General features: G+C 45.7%; 1 protein-coding gene across 1 annotated transcript in view; it reads left to right on the top strand.

The window, feature by feature from the left end:
- plcg1 (phospholipase C, gamma 1) overlaps positions 1-19,205 on the top strand; it is a 118,684-nt gene that overhangs the window by 62,573 nt on the left and 36,906 nt on the right. Inside the window, exons 17-19 of the mRNA XM_043710716.1 lie at positions 7,873-7,992; positions 9,310-9,490; positions 13,210-13,287. Coding sequence (XP_043566651.1) covers positions 7,873-7,992; positions 9,310-9,490; positions 13,210-13,287 — 379 coding nt within the window. The remainder of the gene's footprint in view (positions 1-7,872; positions 7,993-9,309; positions 9,491-13,209; positions 13,288-19,205) is intronic.

The raw sequence follows: 19,205 nt of genomic DNA on the forward strand, positions 1-19,205 counted from the left end.
GGAGGGAGGTGGTGACAGCGGGGGAGAGGGAGGATGTGACAGTGACGGGGAGGGAGGATGTGACAGTGAGGGAGAGGGAGAAGATGACAGCGAGGGAGAGGGAGGTGGTGACAGCGAGGGAGAGGGAGGATGTGACACCGAGGGAGAGGGAGGCGGTGAGAATGAGGGAGAGGGAGGCGGTGAGAGTAAGGGGGAGGGAGTATGTGACAGGGAGGAAGAGGGAGGTGGTGACACTGAGGGAGAGGGAGGATGTGACAGCGAGGGAGAGGGAGAGAGTGTGCTCTGGAAAGGCCTTACTGAGTGTGTGGAAAGTAAATGACAATCTGGATTCTGATCCTGTAGCACAGCAGTAATCAGTGTTGGAGTTTTCTATTGAGAGAACTGGAACAGGAGCACGTAGTGTCATTGCAGCATTGCCACTGCCAAGTGAGAACAGATCTGAGAATTTGGCATTAGGCTGGTGATCGGACCCTGTCGTGCTCTGTTGGAAGGTACCACCATCAGAGGATTCATGGAGAGAGTCCTTGCGTGACTTGGTCCTTGAGTGGGACGTCTATTGTACCTTTGGCCTCTGCTCTACTTATATCCTGTCTTTCCTGGTGTGTTCTCTGTAGACTGCAAATCTCTTATTTCACTTCAGTCCAAAAAGTGGCACCCAGTTAGCTCTGTGTGAACGAAGCAGTTTTCTGCTGGTGCCAGCGATGGGTACTGCTGTCTTTTTGCAGAATTTACTGTAGAATTAATCTCGAAAGGAGCACCTGCCCTCTGCTGTTGACAGATCAGTCCAACAGGCAACATAGGTTCATTGTGTATCCGCTTCTTACACAACCTGCTGCTTTCGGTCTAATGCTGTCTCCTGCAAGGACTCAATTTCTGAACGATATTGTAAACATGATCAGTCATGATCTTTTTGATTCGACAGGCACACAGGGTCAAATGTCCCATTCCTCCACTTTTAAGAAAGCTAATGCAGGTACTGACTGTACACAGGGAGAAAGTGAGGACTGCAGATGCTGGAGATGAGAGCTTAAAAGTGTGTTGCTGGAAGAGCGCAGCAGGTCAGGCAGCATCAAAGGAACAGGAGAATCGACGTTTCGGTCAGACCATGGCAACACAACGCCTGGAGGAAGAGCGCCTCATCTTCTGCCTAGGAACCCCCCAACCACAAGGGATGAATGCAGATTTCTCCAGCTTTCTCATTTCCCCTCCCCCCGCCTTTTCTCAGTCCCAACCCTCAGACTCAGCACCGCCTTCTTGTCCTCAGACTCAGCACCGTCTTCTTGTCCTGCAATCGTCTTCCTGACTCTACACACTCCATCTGTCCTGTATGATTCTATTGTGATTATTTGTTATTCATGTATGGGATATGGGCATCAGTGGCTAGGCCAGCATTTATTGTCTGTCCCTAGTTGTCCCCGAGAAGGTGGTGGTGAGCTACCTTCTTGAACCGCTGCAGATTGACACACAATGTAATTAGGGAGGGAATTCCAAGAGTTTGACCCAGTGACAGTTAAGGAACTGTGATATATTTCCAAGTCAGGATGGTGAGGGGCTTGGATGGGAATTTGAAGGAGGTGGTGTTCTTATGTATCTGCTGCCCTTGTCCTTCTAGATGGAAGTGGCTATGGGTTTGGAAGGTACTGACTGAGGATCTCACGTGATTTCCTGAACATTACTAGACTTAGAGACAAGAAGATAAAATAAAATACCAGAGTATTTTAAAATACATCGAGGGCCAAAGGGCCTGTACTGCGCTGTATTCTTCTAGTCCTTAGAACGAGAGACAGTTGCAGAACCCATCAACTGTTAACAAAAGGATGTAAAGATACCTTACCATGGCAACCAATGCCTAGACTGGGTTAAACACTCAGTGGACAGCTGGGGACGAGTTATGGAGTGGAAGCACAGCAATACTTAAATTTGTATTTGTTTTTGAAACAAATGCTAGGAACAAAGTGAGCAGGTCATTTTAATGTTTCCCAATGATGACCTTTCATTTGATTGCTAGTGGAAAGGTATGCTGGAATTGGATGGACTCCTGAGCAGGTTCTCTAGGCTAATACCAGGGATGGAGTGATTGACCTGGGGAGAGAGGTTGCGCAGGTTGAGACTGTACTCTGAATTTAGCAGAATGAGAAGCAATATTATTGACACAGAGAAGAGACTTGACAGGGTAGGTGTGGAAGTCTAGGACCAGATGACATACAGGCAGTCCCCAATTTACGAATGTCTAACTTAGCTCATACTTAGAGTCATAGAGATGTACAGCATGGAAACAGACCCTTCGGTCCAACCTGTCCATGCTGAACCTATGCCCTCTAGTTCTGGACTCCCCAATCCCAGGGAAAAGACTTTGTCTATTTATCCTACCTATTCCCCTCAAAATTTTGTAAACCTCTATAAGATCACCCCTCAGCCTCCGACGCTCCAGGGAAAACAGCCCCAGCCTGTTCAGCCTTTCCATGTAGCTCCGATCCTCCAACCCTGGCAACATCCTTGTAAATCTTTTCTGAACCCTTTCAAGTTTCACAACATCTTTCCGATAGGAAGGAGACCAGAATTGCACATAATATTCCAACAGTGGCCTAACCAATGTCCTGTACAGCCGCAGCATGACCTCCCAACTCCTGTACTCAATACTCTGACCAATAAAGAAAAGCATACCAAACGCCGCCTTCACTATCCTATCTACCTGCAACTCCACTTTCAAGGAGCTATGAACCTGCACTCCAAGGTCTCTTTGTTCAGCAACACTCCCTAGGAGATAAATCCCCAGGACCTGCTCAGATGTACCCATGAACTCTGCGGGAAGCTAGAGAAGTGATTGCTGGGCCTCTTGCTGAGATATTTGAATCATCGATAGTCACAGGTGAGGTGCCGGAAGACTGGGGGTTGGCAAACGTGGTGCCACTATTTAAGAACGGTGGTAAAGATAAGCCAGGAAACTATAGACCAGTGAGCCTGACATCGGTGGTGGACAAGTTGTTGGAGGGACTCCTGAGGGACAGGATGTACGTGTATTTGGAAAGGCAAGGACTGATTTGGGATAGTCAACATGGCTTTGTGCATGGGAACTCATGTCTCACAAACTTGATTGAGTGTTTTGAAGAAGTAATAAAGAAGATTGATGAGGGCAGAGCAGTAGATGTGATCTATATGGACTTCAGTAAGGCATTCGACAAGGTTCCCCATGGGAGACTGGTTAGCAAGGTTAGATCTCATGGAATACAGGGAGAACTAGCCATTTGGATACAGAACTGGCTCAAAGGTAGAAGACAGGGTGGTGGTGGAGGGCTGCTTTTCAGACTGGAGGTCTGTGATCAGTGGGGTGCCACAAGGATCGGTGCTGGGCCCTCTACTTTTTGTCATTTACATAAATGACTTGGATGCAAGCATAAGAGGTAAAGTTAGTAAGTTTGCAGATGACACCAAAATTGAAGATATAGTGGACAGTGAAGAGGGATACCTCAGATTATAACAGGATCTGGACCAGATGGGCTGAGAAGTGGCAGATGGAGTTAAATTCAGATAAATGCGAGGTGCTGCATTTTGGGAAAGCAGATCTTAGCAGGACTTATACACTTAATGGTAAGGTCCTAGGGAGTGTTGCTGAAAATCATACTTGCAAACAGGATCCCTTTAGGGCTGTATTAACATTAATTTTAAGGACCCAACATGCAAACATGTGCTTGTACATACAAATGGATATTATATATTGTACTGTGTTGTGTTCTGACTTGTATACAAAATGACATTGGAAGTACTGAAGAGTGGAACCCATTCATAACCTGGGGACTGCCTCTCATCTCAGAATAGATGTCATCCATTTGAAACAAATTAAGAGGAATTTCTTCTCTCAGAGGGCAGTGAATCTGGCATTCTTTACAGCAGAGGGCTCTATTCACATCTGACACAGATCTTTAATCAGGTAAGGAATCAAGAGTCATTGGAGCAAGGCAGAAAATGGATTTGAGAATGATCAGATCAGCTATGAATGGCAGAGCAGAATCAATGAGTGGAATGGCCCACTTTGGCCCCAGTACTTCAGTGTTTATAATGAGGTCAACCAGGTGGACCTCATAAGAGTATGAGTTCCTGACTGGGGCTGTTAACCTGATCTAATCAGGGAGCCCTGGCTGACAGATAAGAACAGGAGATTCAGAGGTTCTGTTCACCCCGAGAGCTGGCTCTGGTAATTCGAGAGCCAGGGGAATCTGAATCAGGGATTTTTGATAAGGGTAAGACGTCTGGCAGAGGCATGTGACTTTGGTTTAGCCCTTAATGCGATGCTGAGAGACCATTTAGTATGTGGAATTAATTAATGTAACCTTGCAAAAACGGTTACTAGCTGAAGCCCAGCAGGACTTCAAACGGGTGCTACAACTGGTTTAATCGTTGGAAAATTTGGCAAAGGGAGCATGGGAATCACAGAGTATTCCGATGGAAATGGACACCGTCACCAGTTCGACTGAGCTTGGGGAACACCACTTAATCGAAGGCAATTGCAGCGCCTCACTCAAGATATATCCCGAACAGAGTGACTCTAGGTCAGCCCACAGCAAAACCTCGAAACAAAGCCAAGTCTCAGCCAAGTGGTTAACATTTTCTTCATTATCCGGGCCAGTAAGCCATTGCAGTTGCTGCTGGTATGTAGACTTGACAGCAAAAGGTTCCCACTGGACCTAAACTGAGTAAGAGAACTCATAGGCCAGTATCCAGGAGAGTGCACAGGAACAGTTCAATTGCTTAGCAACATCCAAATCAGAACCAATCAAAATAAACATCTGGTTAAATGGTCACTCAGTTCCAATGGAGGTTGATACCGGCATGGCTGTTTTGGTGTTAGCAGAACTAGTTTTTAACAAAATTCGCTCTGGATTCCAACCTTTAAGTTTATGTGAGACATTGGCTCGACTTGGAACCAAATCTGGAGAATACTTCCAGATTAAGGATACAACTTAGGTTCTGGTCTCATATCAGAAGCAACTGGTTCAGTTACTGCTGATTGTGGTAGGCCCAAGCTTTATGGGGCGAAATTGGTGAAGGAAAGTTCACCTCGATTGGTTCAACGTTTTTCGATTAGGAAATGGCTGCCTGTGTAAAGTCCTAATTAAACATCAAAGGAGCCAAGGCCACCTTACATCTTGACCAGGAAACAATTCCTCGACTCTGCAAGGCCCGCCCAGTGCCATTTGGCTCCCAGGTGAAAGTAGAGGCAGAAATCAGAAGGCTGGAAAACGAAGGATTAGCAAACCAGTCAGGTGGCATGGTGGCTCGGTGGTTAGCACTGCTGCCTCACAGCGCCAAGGACCCGGGTTCAATTCCTGCCTTGGGCGACTGTCTGTGTGGAGTTTGCACATTCTCCCCGTGTCTGCGTGGGTTTTCTCCGGGTGCTCTGGTTTCCTCCCACAATCCAAAGATGTGCAGGGCAGGTGAATTGGCCATGCGAAATTGCCCATAGTGTTAGGTCAGGGGTAAATATAGGGGAATGGGTCTGGGTGGGTTACCCTGCAGAGGTTCGGTGTGGACTTGTTCGGCCGAAGGTCCTGTTTCCATACTTTAGGGAATCTAATCTAATCTAATCAGTCAAGTTTGTGGAAAGGGCAGCACCAGTCGTACTGAGTGTGAAGTCGGTTCACTTTTCTGAGGATTTCAAACAAATGGTAAACCACTTCTCCCAGCTGGATAAATGCCCAATCACTCTCAGTAGAGGACAGGATATTAATATGAGTTGCAGGATGAGTTCCAGATACTGGCAGAACTCCACTGAGGTCATCTAGGTGTTTCCAAAATGAAGCTATGTCTGGTGATCAGAATTGGACGCAGACAACACAGCATTGGTAAGCCAATATCCACAGTGCTGACAGATAAGAATTATCACCAGCAGCTCCCGTACGTTCGTGGGAATAGCTCAGTAAACCCTGGACTCTTGTTACATATTGACTGTGCAGGTCCTTTCATAGGCTCAATATTCTCAGTCATTGTGGATGCCCACTCAGAATGGCTGGATGTGCACAGAGTTCATTTGGCAAATACTGGGATGCTGATCGAAAAGCTGTGCTCGTCTTTTGCAGTACATGGGCTCCTGGAAGTTTTGATCACAGATAGCCATGGCCTTCCAGTGGAAATTTGAGTACTTCCTAAAGTCGAATAATACTCATCATATAAGGAGTGCTCCATACCATCCATCATCCAATGATCTGGCAGAGACAGCAGTCCAAACCTTGAAGGCTGGCTTAAAGAAACAGCCTACAGCTTCACAGTCCCAGTTCCTGTATTTATAGAAGCAGCCCTCAGGCAACTACAGGGATAGCTCCAGCAGAGTTGCTAATGGGGAGAAGATTTCACACTGAGTTAAATCTGATCTTCCTGAACCTTGGTGAGAGGAGAGGGAAATGGTATCAGGAATATCAATGCTCCATGAAGTGAGAGAGACAGTTTACTTTAGGGGATGAAGCTTGGTGTGGGAATCACGGGAATGACCCTGCATGGATAAGAGGCATGGCAGCACAGGGTCAGGTCCAGTGACATGTAACGTTTGGGTAGATGCAACAGGCACGTGGCCCATAGGAAAGCAGCAAACACACAAACAGTGTGAGACCAAAACAACCTATTTGATTGTTCTGGACCTATGAGCTCACCCTCTCCGTCAAAGTTGAAGATACCTCGAAATGTGAGATGGACACGGCGAATGTCACCACCTCAATGCCTTTGCCGCCTGAAAAGAAGAATGCATTTGTTTTGAGATGCTCTGGGCGCAAGAGATGAGCTACTATGCGTTATACACCGCCCATATCAGATGCAGGGTTGGAGGCACATGACCAGGTGCTAAAACGCCCCAGGAAGAGCTACAAATAAAACAACTGGCTATGTCCTTGGACTCAGAAGGGGGAGGCGTGTAGGGATTGTTGCAAGGTCAGCCAGGTGGGCCTCATAGAATATGAGTTGGCTGATTGGGGCTGTTAATCTGGTCCTATCAGGGAGCCTTGGCTGACAGATATAAACAGGAGTGTCACTGGCCACCCGGGTGTTTTCCTATCTTCCTGGTGGTGGAAATTGAATAAAGATTCGTGCACTTTGTGTCTCTCACTGTGTCTCACACCTGCACACACACACCATGGGTGCTGGAGAAATAAAAATAAGCACTACCGCAGTTAGGCGGTAGTGTGGGGGTTAGAAAAAAAGGAAAAATAAATATAACAGGAGAATTGCCCTTTGATGTGAAGGGCACTAAAAAAAAAACAGTGTCACTGGCCACCCGGGTGTTTCCTATCTTCCTGGTGGTGGAAATTGAGTAAAGATTCTTGCACTTTGTGTCTTTCACTGTGTCTCACACCTGCACACACACACCATGGGTGCTGGGGAAAAACTAAGCACTACCGCAGTTAGGCGGGAGTGTGGGGATTAATAAATAAATAAACAGGAGTGTCAACATGACGTTCTGGCTTAGTTGGTTAAAGTACTAGCTCGCTAAACAGTGAAATTTGGGGTTCAAATCCTAGCTGTGCCTACACCTCACATGAACAGATAAGAAAAAAAATTTAAATAAACAGGAGTGTCAGAGGTTCTGTTTACTCTGGGATCTTTATCAGTGTCAATAAAAGGTGACTTGGTCTCAGGATACCAGTCTCTGGGAGTTATTCAATCCACCTTGTGGTATTATCATTGATCTACAGTCCTGCTGAGAGTTTCCAGCATTTTCTGTCCTCATTTCAGATTCCCAGCATCTGTATTGTTTTCCTTTTGTTTGGGGTTGTCGTGTGTGTTATGCTTTGATATTTCCAGGCTGGGAAAATGAGCCTGGTCTTTAATGGTTAACGGACATCACTTCCATTGTACCATGTTTTACCAGCTTCATTCTTTCATACCCAGGTGGTACCATGCCAACCTATCACGATCAGAGGCGGAGCATATGCTAATGAGGGTGCCACGAGATGGAGCCTTCCTCGTTCGTAAACGGAACGAGCCCAATTCATACGCAATCTCCTTCCGGTAAGTGTTATTGTGAATTGCATCCTGGGATGTGGGCAACACTGATGAAACCCTATTTGTTGATCATTCATCATTGCCCTGTGAACATTAAGTCTGGACGGGAGTCACCTCTAGTTTGGGTGTGACAGATTTCCTTCCCTGAAAGGCATTGATAAACCGTATGAGTTCCAATGACAACCTGGTACTTCTCAGGCACATTTTTCTGCAGTGCCAGGCCATAATACAGGTAGAAGATCCTTTATCCAAACATCCAAAAACCAAAAAGCTCCGAAATCCAAAGGTTTTTTTCTAAAGTTTTTTCTCATTAACAAGGTTGTTTGGCGTGAAAACAGTTAACTCAAGTCGACACCCACTCGATGCGTGTCACTCAGATGAGACATGGGGGGGCGAGGCCAAGCACCGACCATCCTGTTCTTACTTAGAAGTCTGCTCTTCCGGTAACATTTTTAAAAATTCCATCATTAAACTGTCACTTATGCTGAAAACCAAAAAATTCCCAATTCCGAGAAACAGCTGCTCCAGAGCATTTCGGATAAAGGATCGTATACTATATTTCCAATTTAGTGGATTCAGTTTACCAGCTAGTTTATGTAGAATTGCATTGAATATGCAGCACAGAAACAAGCCATTTGGCTCAGTCAATTTATGTTGTTGTTTGTGCTCCTCTCCAGCCTGCTCCTATCTTTTCTCATCTACACCTACTTTCATAATTATCAAATCCCTACAGTACAGAAAGACACCATTTGGCCCATCCAGTCCACACCAACCCTCTGAATACCACCCCACTCAGACCCAGCCACCCCGAAACCCCATGGCCGATCCATACGCCCCTGGACACTACGGGGCAATTTAGCATGACCAATCCACATAACTTGCACATCTTTGGACTATGGGAGGAAACCCATACAGAGGGAGAATGTGCAAACTCCACAGACAGTTGCTCAAGGCTGGAGTTGACCCAGGTCCTTAGTGTTGTGAGGCAGTAGTGCCAACCACTCAGCCAACATGCCATCCATGTATTATTTATTCCCTTCTCCCTAATAGGATTCTCTAGTTACCTCTTAAATGCATCTATATTGTTCACAACAATCTTAAGTCTTTAGGAGTTCCATGTTCACAACACACATTGAGTCTACAAGTTTCTTCACTGCGACATGAACTTACAATCTCTGGGGTGAATTCTCCAACTCTCAAAGACCACGGGACCAGATAAGGGCAAGTGGGACCTCAGGTATACCTTGGATCCACAGCCTCGAACTCAAGAGATGACATTGCTAGCGTGAAGCCTATCCATCTCTTCCTGTCTTTTCCAAACAGCGCTGAAGGAAAGATCAAGCACTGTCGTGTCCAGCAGGAAGGTCAGGTCGTCATTCTGGGGAGTTCGGAGTTTGACAGCCTGGTCGACCTAGTCAGCTACTATGAAAAGAATCCACTATACAGGAAGATGAAACTCCGTTACCCAATAAATGAGGAGACCTTGGAAAAGATTGGCACAGCAGTAAGTATGTACAGTTAGCTGGTAACCACTTTGAAGGAACAATGCCTTCATCGCTTGCATCTAACGTCCGTGCTGATCTGTCTGATTGGACACCCCCCAACTCTGATGCAGAGTGTTTTTTACCATTTGAACAGCTAAAGGTTAGCTCTATAAAACCAATGACCAAGTTGAAGTCATGTGTATGTTTATTGGTGCCAATTAATCGGTTGGATGGGTGGATGGTTTGCAATGCAGGGCACACCAACCACCTGGATTTAATTTCAACGCCAGCTGAGGTAAAGGTCTCTGCTTCTCAATCTCTCTCACTGTCTGAGCTGTGGTAGCCCTCAGGTTAACTCACTACCACACATCTCTCTATACTGAGAGAGAGCAGCCCCATAGTCTGATATTGCCATCTTTTGAATCAGGTCAGTGATAATGAAATAAATTCAGATTTGGCCCAAAAAACAATAAAGAACAACTCTTCAGAGAAAGAGAGGTGTGGCATGAATTCATAAATAGAATTGAAGGTATATATCTGGATTCTAAGTCCTCCAAGTTTGGATAATCTTACAGAGATTCTTGTTTGTAATCCAAATTTTATTCGGGAAGGGGTACATTATTTAGATTCTGAGCAGTCTTCGGATCCCCTAGCTTGAAAGGCTTTAGCTTTTAGACTTCTCAAAGCTGGAACTGCCAGGCTGTGGTAAGATGTGAGTATTACTAGGCTGCCTCCATTACCTGCCCATCCCAATAATGCAGCAATACTGACGCCTTACCTCAAATATGGGGATTATTAATATTAAGTAGGGAAGGATTAGCCACAATAAGTCTTCAGTAGAAGAAGCACATTGTTGAGCACATGTTCTCTCTTACATAAGAATACGATAACAGGTTATATTAGCCTGAGACTGGTTAATTACATTAACACAAGAGACATTATTGTCTCCTAACAGATAATAGGGCTGTAGGAACTGTCACAAAGATTAGAATACTTACAGTGTGGAAACAGGCCCTTCGGCCCAATAAGTCCACGCCGACCCGCCGAAGCGCAACCCACCCAGACCCATTCCCCTACATTTACCCCTCCACCTAACGTTACGGGCAATTTAGCATGGCCGATTCACCTAGCCTGCACATTTTGGAGGAAACCCACACAGACACGGGGAGAATGTGCAAACTCCACACAGACTCCACGCAGGAATTGAACCCGGGTCTCTGGCGCTGTGAGGCAGCAGTGCTAACCACTGTGCCACCGTGCTGCCCACAAAGCTAGTCCCTTTTTCTCCTAAAAGCTGTTCCTTGGCTCAAGGAGACTCTGTCCAGGATTGTTTTCAGAAGGGCAATAAACCGGACCAGGCTCCGATCAGATTGGGAGAAAGTGAGGACTGCAGATGCTGGGGACCAGAGTTGAAAAATGTGGTGCTGGAAAAACAGAGCAGGTCAGGCAGCATCTGAGGAGCAGGAGAATCGACATCTCGGGCATAAGCCCTTCTTCAGGAATGAGGCTGGTGTGCCAAGCGGGCTGAGATAAAAGGTAGGGGGGAGGGGTGTTGGGGATGCAATAGGTGGAAGAGGGTGAAGGTGTTAGGCCGAAGAGGGGGTGGGAGAGGAGAGGTCGGTAAGAAGATTGCAGGTCAAGAGGGCGGTGCTGAATCCAGGGGCGGTGCTGAATCCCAACCCCAGATTCAGGACCACCCTCTTGACCTGCAAACTTCTTCCCGACCTCTCCGCCCCCACTCCCTCTCCGGCCTATCACCCTCACCCTCACCTCCTTCCACCTATCGCATTCCCAGCGCCCCTCCCCCAAATTCCCTCCCCCTACCTTTTATCTCAGCCCGCTTGGCACACCAGCCTCATTCCTGAAGAGGGGCTTATGCCCGAAACGTCGATTCACCTGCTCCTCGGATGCTGGCTGGCCCGCTGTGTTTTTCCAGCATCACATTTTTCAACTCCGATCACACTGGTTTGGTACAGAGATGAAAAGGATTTTGAGAGGCCTTTTGTTTATATGTAAACAGATGAGCCTTCAGGCCAAAGTGGTCATGTTTTAGAAGTGACCTATATAAAGAAAGGGGAGTGGTCGGATCTCTACCTAATTGAGCTGAGCAGTTTTCGCTCAGTTGTAAACTGGTTGGAAGTTCAATAGGGAGCTGTGTGGAAACTCACTCTCTCTTTTCTGCCCTCCAACTTCAACCTGTGAGCATGTGTTCCATTTATACTGGGTTTTAAAGGGAGTTCGCTTATTGGGACTGTTGTGTATATTCGGAATAGCATAATTAAGTCTAGTTGGATAGGCCGAGCTCTGTAGGGGTTCTTTATTCTGTTCTTTGTGTTTCCTTGTGTAATTTTGTGAAGAAATCTTTGTCTGTTTTAAAATCTAGTAGTCAACCTAGCTACCTCACTCCGGGTAATATTCACTGTACACTTACTGAAACAGATTGCAAAGTTAAGGTCTGAGCTGCCCACTTAACAATGTTTTGAGTGGTCTGGCTTAGTCCATAACAGAACTAAGAGCCAAACAACTAGAACAACTGACTAGCTCCTCGCAGGTACTGATTTATATATCAGTAAGTGAGCAGAGCTTCCAAGACAGAATCATTTTAGGCCCAATCTCTTACACAACATGAACCCACGGCAGTTTCTGTGGTGATGGTGTCTCCACAGTCCTATTAGGTGAGGAATTCCTGGCCTCTGACTGAATGATAATAAAGACAGGTGGATCCTGAAGGAGAAGTGTTCGACTGTTGCTTATCCACCTTGCCCATAAGGAGAAAAGCCAATCTTAACTATGGGTTCAGTCAGAGGTACCAATGCTTTACACTTCACCGTAGAAGAAAGACTTGCCTCTATGCAGCACCTATCACAACCTCTGAACATTCCAATGCATGTGACAATCATTTTGAAATACAGCAACTGATGTAAAGTGGGAAGCAAGGCAGCTAAATACATGCACCGCTTTGTCCCTGAAATAAGAATGAGACAAAGGCCAGAAGATCTATTTCAGTGAGAAATAGATATCGACTGAGTTTCCCTGCACCTCCTTGAATAAGTGGAATCTTCAATGCCTACCTTACAGGAAGACAGGGCCCCTACTTAAGCTGGCTTGTCCAACACTGCAGCACCTCCTCAGTACTGCACTGAAGTGCCAGCCTAGAGTTTGGTCTCAGGTCTCTGGAATGGAAGTTCTGACCCAGGAAGCGGAAATGCTGCCCCCACGGGTACAATATGTTAAAATAAGTTGGGTTTGTTAGTGGAGTCCTGTCACTGTTGACTCATTCCCCCTTTGTATTTCAGCATTGAATATGTCAGAGAGGAGGTGGGCGAGGGTGGGCGGGCTGTGCAAAGAGGGAGGGAGGAAGTGAGGGGAGATAAATAAAACAAGATAATGGAACAGTACATTGCAAGCCTGAGACAGAACTAAGCTGAACTTAGCAGGCAGCCCAGAGGAGTAAGGATCATCTGCAGTGAGCTGTAATCCTAACTTAGCAACCTCCTGATACATTGATGTATTTTTTGGTGGAACCAAAACTCTGTCTCACCGACAACATGGCATTCAACATGGATGTAGATATTTTTGAACAGTACAAGAAAAGTCAGGCTGTAAGATGAGGATGAATTGTGAAAGATGTGCTGCATTTGTTCCACAGGTGCTTGGTTATTTTCCTATTGGCTGCAAGAAGTTCAATTAAAGCATAAAACTGGAACATGTTCACTTAATTTCTCCTTCCCTCTGTCAGGAACCAGATTATGGGGCCCTTTATGAAGGCCGGCAGCCGGGATTCTATGTCGAAGCTAACCAGATGCCTACGTTTAAGGTAAAGACTGAAAAATGCTTCCTGATCTTCACTTAATAATAATTTGAGTGTATAAGTAATTCTGCATCTTGTTTGAGGAACTACAGTGCATAGCTTGTTCTAATACTAACAAACTGCAAGACCTCTGTAGAATATGTTCTAAGTAGGGCACATATCTCCCATGTGTAGACATTCTCGTTATATTCAAGGCTTTGGGTGTAAACTCCAATAATGTGGAAGGATCGGTGCTGGGTCCACTATTTTTCATCATTTATATAAATAATTTGGATATGAGCATAAGAGGTATAATTAGTAAGTTTGCAGATTACACCAAAATTGGAGGTGTAATGGACAGCAAAGAAGGTTACCTCAGATTACAACGGGATCCTGATCAGATGGACCAATGGGCTGAGAAATGGCAGATGGAATTTAATTTAGATAAATGTGAGGTGCTACATTTTGGGTAAGCAAATCTTAGCAGGACTTATACACTTAATGGTAAGGCCCTAGGGAGTGTTGCTGAACAAAGAGACCTTGGAGTGCAGGTTCATAGTTCCTTGAAACCGGAGTCGCTGGTAGATAGGATAGTGAAGAAGGCGTTTGGTTTGCTTTCCTTTATTGGTCAGAGCATTGAGTATAGGAGTTGGGAAGTCATTGTTGTGGCTGTACAGGACGTTGGTTAGGCCAATGTTGGAATATTGTGTGCAATTCTGGCCTTCTTCCTATCGGAAGGATGTTTTGAAACTTGAAAGGGTTCAGAAAAGATTTACAAGGATGTTGCCAGCGTTGGAGGATTTGAGCTATTGGGAGAGGCTGAATAGTCTGGGGCTGTTTTCCCTGGACCATCAGGGGGTGAGGAGTGACCTTACAGAGGTTTTTAAAATCATGAGGGGCATGGATAGGATAAATAGACAAAGTCTTTTCCCTGGGGTCGGGGAGTCCAGAACCAGAGGGCATAGGGGAAAGATATAAAAGAAACCTAAGGTGCAATGTTTTCACACAGAGGATGGTGCATGTATGGAATGAGCTGCCAGTGGAAGTGGTGGAGGCTAGTACGATTGCAACATTTAAGAGGCATCTGAAAGGGTTTATGAATAGGAAGGGTTTAGAGGGATATGGACCAAGTGCTAGCAAATGAGACTAGATTAAGTTGGGATATCTGGTTGGCATGGACCAGTTGGACCAAAGGGTCTGTTTCCGTTTCTATGACTCTATGACTCTCATTATCTTTGAACTGAGTGAGTTGCAAGGGTCTTTTCAGAGGGCAGTTAAGAGTCAACCTCATTGTTGTGGGTTGGAGTCACATGGAGGCCAGACCAGAAAAGGGTGGGAGATTTCCTTCCTTGAAAGACATTAGTGTATCAGATGGGTTTTTATAACTATTGACAATGTCACTGATACATGTGAACTGCACTATCCCTGGACATTGAGCTTCTTAAGTGTTGCTATGATTGTGATCATCTTGACTAGCATGGAGTTTTGCATTACATGCATGACTTGTGCCTTGTGGATCTGGGAAAGGCTTTATGTGGTGAAGTGAGCAATGTTTTACAGATTATTCTTCCTCTGATCTACTATTATAGACATAATGTTGTTAAGATGCTGGTTGGTGATGAGCTTCCTTCCCAGTTCCCATCTCGGTGGTGTGGAATTAACAATGCTGATGCCATTGAAGGTTATGCTGGGATAGTTAAGCTTTCTCTTGTTGGAGCTGCTCCTCACTTGGCACTTTTATGGCACAGTATCTTGTCAGCGGAAGTCTGGCGTGTAAGCTAAGGTGATGAGCATTGAGAAATTTAGACTGGCACAGTGGCTCAGTGGTTAGCACTGCTGCCTCACAGTGCCAGGGACCCAGGTTCAATTCTCACCTTGGGCAACTGTCTGTGTGGAGTTTGCACATTCTCCCAGTGTCTGCGTGGGTTTCCTCAGGGTGCTCCGGTTTCCTCCCACAGTTCAAAGATGTGCAGGTTCGGTGAATTGGCCATGCTAAATTGCCCGGAGTGTTAGGTGCATTAGTCAGAGGTAAACGTAGGGGAATAGATCTGGGTGGGTTGCTCTTCAGAGGGTCGGTGTGGACTTGTTGGGCTGAAGGGCCTGTTTCCACACTGTAGGTAATCTAATCTAATCAGCAAAACAACTGCACTCCTCAACTTGTCATGGAGGGAAGGCTATAGGTGAAGCAGCTGCAATTCACTGGATCAAGGCCAGTTCCTGAGAATCCTCCTGTAATAATGTCCTGGAGTTGTGACACTCTGATTGTGACAACCAGAAATATCTTATTTTGTGTCAGGTGTGACCCCAATCCTTGAAGAGTTCTCACTTCAATTCCAATTGATCCCAGTTTTACGAGGCTCCTTGGGGGGATAGATGGACAAAGAGATGGGCAGCTTCTCCTGCCTCTGGTCTCTTCTCCATGTCAGGAATTCTTGCTTGATTAAATTATTGATGACTTTCTGACGATTTAATGATCATCAGGAGGAGTCTGGGTTAGGTTTCACAGTGGGTCACTTACATAATCCTTACTTTATGGACATGAGAGAAATTGAGGACTGCAGATGCGGGAGAGTCAGAGTCGGAAAGTGTGGGGCTGGAAAAGCACAGCCAGTCAGGCAGCATCCGAGGAGCAGGAAAGTTGACATTTCAGGCATAAGGCCTTCATGAAACGTTCCTAATGAAGAGCCTATGCCTGAAATGTTGTCTGTCCTGCTCCTATCTCCTTGGACTTCACACACAACTTCCCACTACTGTCCTTGATTGGCCCTAGTCTAACTCTAGTCATTCTTTTATTCCTGATATACCTAAGGGTTTTCCTTGATCCTACCTGCCAACGACTTCTTATATCCCCTCCTGGCTCCTTACCTCTCTCTTTAGGTCTTTCCTGGCTAGTTTGTAACTCTCAAGTGCCCTAACTGAACCTCATATCTCATCCTAGCATAAGCCTTATACTTCCTCTTGACAAGAGATTCAACTTCCTTAGTAAACCACAGCTCCTTCACTCAACAACTTCCTCCCTGCCTGACAGGTACATACATCTCAAGGACATGCGGTAGCTTTTCCTTGAATAAGCTCCACATTTCAATTGTGGCCATCTCCTGCAGTTTCTTTCCTCATCCTATATATCCTAAACCTTGTCTAAATCACATCATGATTGCCCTTCCCCAGTTGTAACTCTTGTCCTGCGGTATATACCTACCCCTTTACATCGCTAAAGTTAATGTAACTGAATTGTGGTCGCTATCATCAAAGTGCTCATCTACCTCTAAGTCTAACACCTGGCTGGGTTCATTACCCAGTACCAAATCCAAAGTGGCCTCGCCCCTTGTTGGCCTGTCTACATGCTGTGTCAGGAAGGCCTCCTGCACACATTGGACAAAAACTGACCCATCTAAAGTACTTGAACTATAGTATTCTCAGTCAATACAAGTATTTGGAAAGTTAAAGTCCCCCATTACAACTACCCCATTACACTCTCCCTCCTATCCAGAATCATCTTTGCAATCCTTTCCTCTACGTCTCTGGAATTATTTGGAGGCCTATAGACAATTCCCAACAGGGTGACCTCTCCTTTCTTGTTTCAAACCTCAGCCCATACTACCTCAGTAGCTGAGTCCTCAAGTGTCCTATCTGCAGCTGTAATACTGTCCTTGACTGACAATGCCACACCTCCCCCTCTTTTACCATCTTCTCTGTTCTTACTGAGACATCTAAATCTCGGAACCTGCAACAACCATTCCTGTTCCTGCTCTATCCATGTCTCAAAAATAGCCACAACATTGAAGTCCCAGGTATCAACCCATGCTGCAGGTTCACTTATTCTGGATACTCCTGGCATTGAAGTAGACGCACTTCAAACCACCTTCTTGCTTGCCGGTGCACTCTTGCGACCTTGAAACCATATTTCTGACCTCACCCCCTGGACACTGGATTTACAATTTATGTTCCCGTCCCCCTGGTGCATTAGTTTAAACCTTCTGTGATGTTTCCTCCGGCATTTATAGTGATTTGTCTCTGCTGCTTCCGGTTGTCAGTTCCAGCTGTCCGCTGCAGTGGTCGGTATATTGGGTCCAGGTCGATGTGCTTATTGATTGAATCTGTGGATGAGTGCCATGCCTTTAGGAATTCGCTGACTGTTCTCTGTTTGGCCTGTCCTATAATAGTAGTGTTGTCCCAGTCGAACTCATGTTGCTTGTCATCTGAGTGTGTGGCTACGAAGGAAACATCACAGAAGCGCTTCACAGGAGGTTCCCGAGCACTGAGGATGTCACCTAGACAGGGGACGAAATGTCTGCAACACAAATTCCTAGCTCAGCGAACAGAACCACAACAACGAGCACCCGAGCTACAAATCTTCTCCCAAATTAGTTTAAACCATCCTGAAGAGCATTAGCAAATGTCCTGCCCAAGGATATTGGTACCCCTCTGGTTCAAGTGTAGACCATCCTGTTTGTAGAGGTCCTATCTACCCCAGAAAGAGCCCCAATTATCTGGGTATCGGATTACCCTCCCTCCCGCACCACCCCTGTAGCAATGTGTTCAACTCCTCTCTCTCCCTATTCCTCACCTCGCTAGCATTTGGCATGGGCAACCAACCAGAGATAAAAACCCTGTTTGTTCTAGCTCCAAAAATTCACCCTAGCTCCCTGAATTTCTGCCTTAAATCCCATCCCTTTTCCTACTTATGTCATTACTGCCTATGTGAACCACGACTTGGGGCTTCTCCCCTTCAAGCATTCGGAAAATATGATCCAAGACATCACGAACACTGGCACCTGGGAGGCAACACACCAACTGTGAGTCTCTCTCATTCCCACAGAACGTCTTATCTGTCCCCCTAACTATGGAGTCCCCAATGCTCTGCTCCTCTCTCCCCTTCCCTTTTGAGCAAGAGGGACAGAGACCTGTACCCCATATCTTACCCCGGTAAGTTGTTCCCCACAACAGTATCCAAAACAGTATACTTGTTACTGGAGGGAATGGCCACAGGGAATCCCTGCACTGCCTCCCGGTTCCCTTTCCGTCCCCTGACTGTAACCCATCTGCCTTTTTCTTGTACCTGAGCTGGGATTACCTCCCTGTAACTCCTCTCAATAACCTCTTCCGCCTCCCGAATGATCTGAAGTTCATCCAGCTCCAGCTCCAGTTCCCTCACGCACTTTTTGAGGAGCTGGAGTTGGGTATACCTTACGCAGATGCCGTGAGCAGGGACACTAGCGATGATCCTTGCCTCCCACATTCTGCAGGAGGAACATTCCCACTATTCTAAATTTCCAAAAAGACTGTTGAAAAATAAAGAATAAAAAAAACTTGTTACCTTACCAATCTGACGCACAGAGCCTTTTCTTTGGTTAAAGGAAGAGGATGGGTGGGAGACGTTACCTAAGTAGTGTTCCAGGTAACCCAATCGCCCAAATATAATTACTTCACTTACTTAGCAGTCCTGCTCAGCGTGCACTATGCCTGTTCATGAGGTATGTTTTTAAAGCAGCGATTTACCTTTCCGGCAGCCTCTCTCCATCTCTCCTCGCTGCTCCTGAGAAATGGAGTTTATAAAAGCTTATAATATAAAAGGGAAAAACCACAAACTATGTCATACCATAAAAATAATTATTTGCAGCAAATCCATTACAGATATCAAAAACATCAACCTTTTCACCTTCAGTAAAACTTTACCAACAATCAAACCTCAGTCAAAGGTCCCCCGTTTCCACTCTGAAGGTCTTTATTGAGTTGGCACAACTGTAAATGGTCTCTGAAGCTTCTTTTTGACATCTGAGCAAATACATGCATTTTCTTTTCACTCAGCTTCAAGCAATTTTCCAACCAGCTGTCTTACTCGTTTTGCACTACATCCTCCAACCCACAGATGCAAGAACTAACTGACTTTCTTGATGTTTCTGTCTTTCTATGATTTTTTTCACCCTTTCTCACTTCAGTATTGA

This window comes from Chiloscyllium plagiosum, chromosome 20 (assembly GCF_004010195.1).
Source record: "Chiloscyllium plagiosum isolate BGI_BamShark_2017 chromosome 20, ASM401019v2, whole genome shotgun sequence".
In the NCBI taxonomy this organism is placed as follows: Eukaryota; Metazoa; Chordata; class Chondrichthyes; order Orectolobiformes; family Hemiscylliidae; genus Chiloscyllium; species Chiloscyllium plagiosum.